Source organism: Oncorhynchus gorbuscha, linkage group LG26 (genome assembly GCF_021184085.1).
Source record: "Oncorhynchus gorbuscha isolate QuinsamMale2020 ecotype Even-year linkage group LG26, OgorEven_v1.0, whole genome shotgun sequence".
Lineage (NCBI taxonomy): Eukaryota > Metazoa > Chordata > Actinopteri > Salmoniformes > Salmonidae > Oncorhynchus > Oncorhynchus gorbuscha.
In genome coordinates, this window is record NC_060198.1 from 29931596 (window position 1) to 29937126 (window position 5531).

Consider the following 5531-nt stretch of genomic DNA (forward strand, 5'->3'; position numbering starts at 1 on the left):
ACTACACAGCTGGAATAATCAACTAATCATCAAGCTTTGATCATTTGAATCAGCTGTGTAGTGCGAGGGCAAAAACCACAACGTGGACCCCTTGAGGTCCCGAGGACCGAGTTTGAGAAACGCTGGTTTATTCCTATATTTGTCATGTCACTTTAGCAATTTTTAGGCAGTTAAGTGTTGGTGGAATTTTGAATCTTTGTAACTATATTAAACCATTTATTATTATGCATTTGATTGGGACACAAGGGCCCATCATAAGCGAGATATATGTTTTCGTGGAGCATTTTCCAGATCAGACAGACAGCATTTAACTTTTAATTGAATAACGAAGAAGGCATAAACACACGGAATAATTGTAGGCCTAGTTGAATTGGAAAATAAATATGGTTATTTTTGTCATCGCATCTGATAATAAATAATTGTAGGCCTACAAGCAAGGGGCATTGCTCTTTGGTACAAAACATTATTCCAATGGTTCACACAAGTATTAACCTAAATTATTATCAGGCCTATGTATTTTTTTTTTTTAAGAGAGTGGACATCTTCTTTTTTTAACATGCGTAACATGATTTGTTTCTCTAATACGCAGGTATGGTTCCAAAATCGTAGAGCTAAGTGGAGGAAAAAAGAAAACACAAAGAAGGGTCCAGGGCGACCAGCTCACAACTCCCACCCAACAACATGCAGTGGAGAGCCCATGGACGCGGAGGAGATCGCCAGGCGAGAGCTGGAGAGGATGGAGAAGAAGAAGAGGAAGCAGGAGCGAAGACTGTTGAGGTCCCAGAATAAACTTTTGTCAGGGGACCTATTTCACACCCCAGGATCTGACAGTGACAGTGGAGTGTCACAAGTGACAGACAGTGAACAAAATCCACATTGTGACTCTGTAGGCCGAAACCAAACCCAATCGAGCTGTGACCAAACACCACAAACCCTCCAGAACCAAAGACACTTGAACCAAGATGCTGGTGGATCCGAGCTGGACTCGTCCGACAGCAGTCAACAGTCAAGCATGTGCGCCAATAGCAGAGTCTCCAACCTTCAGAAACTGAACCCATTCAGCGTAGAAAGCCTTCTATCCGACTCCAGACCAAGGCGCAAACCGAACATAGATGGATTTTCTGCCTTACCCTCCTCGCGGCCTTTGATAGGGAAAGGACATTTCTTACTCTATCCTATCACCCAGCCGCTTGGATTCCTTGTTCCTCAGACTGCTTTGAAGACAACACCATCAGACTCAGATGCTGCCAACTCCACACAAAGAACCCCAGTGAATGACAGCAGCTTATCTGCCAATACTGGACATAAAAACCATAAGGAGTCCAACAATCTCAACGACGCGAAAGCAATCAAAGTGCAGGTCAACTTTACCGCGAAAAATACTAGTTCCCCACAGAACAGCCCAGGCCATGTTACCTTTCCAGTAGCAACTGTAGTCAGTCTTCAGCCTGTTGTAGTGCAACATATTTCCAAGATGATGATGATTCAAAGTATCTGCCATTAGACAAAAAAGAGCAGTCTGTAAAAGACTACCCAGAGAGTTCCGAGTCTGTGACAACCAACTGTCCACCCGAGACAAAGACAGAGACTCAAGATGTCGATATGGAATAATAGACCTATAGGTGAGAAACAATATTGATAGCGTCAACAACACCTTTCATTTGCCCAAAGCTCAATCACGTCTTAGAATATAAATTCTCATTTTACAGATGACATATATAGCCTATTTTCTGATGATGATGGGTTATAACTGTGTGTGTGTTTGTTGCGTGCGTGCGTGTATATGTGCACGTGTGGTGGTGGTAGTAGTACAAGCCCCCCCCCCCGTGTAACGAACTGTAAAAATACATAAAACCACAAAAATCCTCAAAGGCTGTAAAAAGTATTATAATATTTATATATGTAAGGTTTTCATAAATAAATCGATTGTATACAATACATCTAAACCGTGTGAGACCTTAAATAGCCCGTATAGTGGGTATAGGTAGCGCTTTCTGCTCAAATCTGATGTTGTATTTTGTGTATTGCTTTAACAAATTTATTCATCTATAAGCCTCACTGAAATGAGGTTACGAGCCGGAGGCGAAAGGACCCGCTCGACTCCTGCAGAGTTTTGATATGAAAGTAATTATTTTCCCGGTGGCTACTGCAGGGATTCAGTTTATTTTAGCCCAAAGGGTTATTATACATTACCGATTTCTAGTGATATGAAATCACATAAACTTCCAAGAATAATAGAATTAGCATGAAAGGCTGGGGTGTCAAATTGAAATACGAAAATAATAGCCCCGGCAGCTGGGAGTGTGTTTGTGCATATTGGATAGGAGATGGGAATTCGTGGGGCGGAATTTTCATGAGCTTTTCACTTTGTCAGGGCCCTTGTAGCCGGCTATATTAAGATAGATGTTCGATGATATCCCTCATTGTTCTGTCGCTTACATTGATGTTTCTGTGTTATCAGCCTATTGATCATGCGTCGGCTGTAATAGGACGGGCGAAGCAAACGTGCCTATTTACAATAGCAGAACACATTTGTTCTAATAGGGTTGGCGGTCCCCAGGGATGCTGTGCAGGCTCGGGGACATCTGCGCCATGGCAATATTAGCAATGTTGACCAGATTTAAAATCGAGGTAAGAAAGCAAAGACCATTCACATCGCATACAGCTTGTTTTACAAGATAGGGCCTATAGGTATAACGCACGTGAAAATGCCCTCAATAACACGAACATCTAAATTCTAAAAATAGAAAACATCCATTCCAGTGTGTCGTTCCTGCTACTCTTTTAGGGTCTTGATTTGCAAATAAATGTAAAATAATCAGAGGGGCAGCTTTACATCTGAGCCGGCGCAAATGAATTTCTGAGCCTGTGTCCCTTTCATAATATTTACATAATTTTCACCCGATGACTGCTGTTTGCTCAGAGGAAGCAATGACTTATTGGGTGTGGGTGAAGGGGGGTTTGGTATAAGAGACGGGCAAAAGTGTATAGGGAAAGGGAAAATGTAATCTCAACAGAGAGTATAGGCCTATGGCAGAGACAGAAAGTCAATAAGCTAATGAATAACTTATTATTTGATGAAAACAGATCCAAATAGAATGGCCCTTGGAAGTCCTCAACCCAACACAGATAATACTTTTAACTTATATTAAATATATATTCCTCTACCCGACATTATATTTAAGGACATTATCTTCTTATTCAGCCAGCCCCCAATTATTGAGCTTTATTTCTGTCAATGAGTTGCCATTTCGGATAGGCCATTTGGAAATGAGAGTTCTCTGGATGTGTCCTTCAATACATATATATTTTTTTGTGTGTGTCTTATTTGGAGCGTATGTTGTATGGTAGGGGGTGTTCATGTTTAATTCATTAGCATACGGAACAGGAGTATCGTGGCTGCACACTGGTGGCCTTAAGGTGAAATTAGCGATTTGCTTAAGTAGTTAAGCTTTTTTTTTGCCTGAGAGCTGCACGCTGTATGATTCAAGACAAACTATCAATCGATATGGCCCAGGCAGCCTCCAGGAAATGTGTCCTCCATGAATCATACTTTATGAATTCAATTTCTACCCGGAGAAATTTTCAATTTGAACGCCGGATCATTATGGGAGAGTGTAAATTGTTTTTGCTCTATTATGCATCGGACGCCATCATTTTTCTTTCTAATTACGGAGGTGTCAGGTCGGGCTGTCATGCAGGCGCTGATTTTCAATTTAACTGATCATCATGCATTCATTTTCCCATTTGATAAATCTGCTATCTCGACGCCTCTCCATGCCTGGAATGCTAAAAGAGAGACACAGACTGGCAAAGTAATAGAGGCGTATATGCAGCAATAAGTGCAGATCAGGCAGCTAATTTAGCACCTCCTGATATTTCATTTCCATTTTTCATTTTCAAATCTCAAAGGAGGGAAAAGCAGCCCAAAGGCAGAACTCTCGTTCGCATTCAGCACCAGAGAGGGAAAAAAGACTACGAAAAAGCTTGTTTTCAACGACACATCCAAATTGGGATATCAAGCTTAATTAATGCTAATTGAGTTTCTCAATACGTGTTATTTTTATTTAATAGAAACAAATTTGCGCAATTAATTATGAGCGTGATATCAAGAACCTCATTTGCAACATTCTATTTTCCCTCCCTCGCAGCTTTGAGTAAATTAACTTATTTTGTCATTTGCCATTTTTTTTGCAAATTAAGGGGGTGAAGCAGGAATTATGCCATTGACATTATTTAAGAATGAAAGAGGCACACTGTTTATATTTTTACAACATGCAATGTTCATAGCACACACCAATGCCGAACGTAACAACACAATTATATCGATATGCCTACGAATAAATGACTTGTCCATTTACGTTGTTTTTCTTCAGCATTGCATGGGCCTATTGGTGTTAGAAATGAGTGAGTGTAACATCCATTTTTATTCATGAAGCAATTCATTAATTGTTGTCTCATCGTTTAATTTGTCACAGTCGTAACTATTTGAAGCTGGCTAGTACACATTATTATAGAAATGAACACAACGAAAATTGTGTTTAGTGACCTGCTAATTCATTGGTTTTGTAGATAATAGGAATGTTATTAAGCACTTTTCCTTATACATTTTCCAAGATCATGTTTCCTAACAAGCCTTATAATACTTTTGAAGATTCTTTGAGTTTCTAAGCGGTTATTCACGTATTGTTGCCATAGGTTTTCTACAAACTTGTCACAAATAGTATCTGCTTAGCAGGGCTTTGTTTCAGTAGCTCGAAATGAGCATGAATGTAGAAGGACTGTGCCAAATCAATTCAAGATTAGAATGATCAGTCATACACGACAGACATCAAATTACCAATTAGTTTAGCTATTCGATGTGGATCTATAGATAGTCCTACAACATAGTTTAGTATATGCGTATATGACTTGCAGATGTGAGCCTATATTTTCTATAATAATCAAACATTGCAAATGTACACCAATAATATTAGGCTACAACAACCCATAGACAAAACATGGCAAATCATTTCATTTCCACGTGACTCAAAATCAATTTAGGCATTGACCGTAAAACAATGCACATGCCTATGATAATCCTATCCCACGTTTGCTTGGCCGAGATAAGAGCGATTAAGTCTGTCGGTCCATTAATAAGCATGCGATGTAATAAAATCCTAAAAAAGCATGGCGGAGTTGCTCCAGGATAGGAGCCAAATGTCAAGTAGCATTTTAAGCGATTGTGTTAAAGATCCAAGTGCCAGTGTTTCTCTTTGGGTATCACTGGGACAGAAGGAAGTCCCCTTCATTCTCTCATTCAGCCTCACTGAATTAGCTAAACTACGTTGGTAGCCTAAACTAAAATGACTTCAATTTGACATAAAGTCATTGGCTGCATTGTTGAGATTAGTCGATCATAGTCGATCATGAACAATGCACTACTAGCCCATAGCACAAACTACAACATGTCTTATAGAGCATCCAGTACAATCAAAGCATGACAAGCGAGAAGCCAGCAGTATTTTTTTGTAGCTATTGGCCTAGACAAA

General features: G+C 39.8%; 1 protein-coding gene across 1 annotated transcript; it reads left to right on the plus strand.

Moving 5' to 3' along the window:
* The first annotated feature begins 565 nt into the window (after nt 1-565).
* On the plus strand, nt 566-1801 carry LOC124015354 (homeobox protein unc-4 homolog). Its single transcript, XM_046330532.1, has one exon. The coding sequence runs from the start codon at nt 566-568 to the stop codon at nt 1502-1504; it is 939 nt and encodes a 312-aa protein (XP_046186488.1). The 3' UTR covers nt 1505-1801.
* The last annotated feature ends 3730 nt before the right edge of the window (nt 1802-5531 follow it).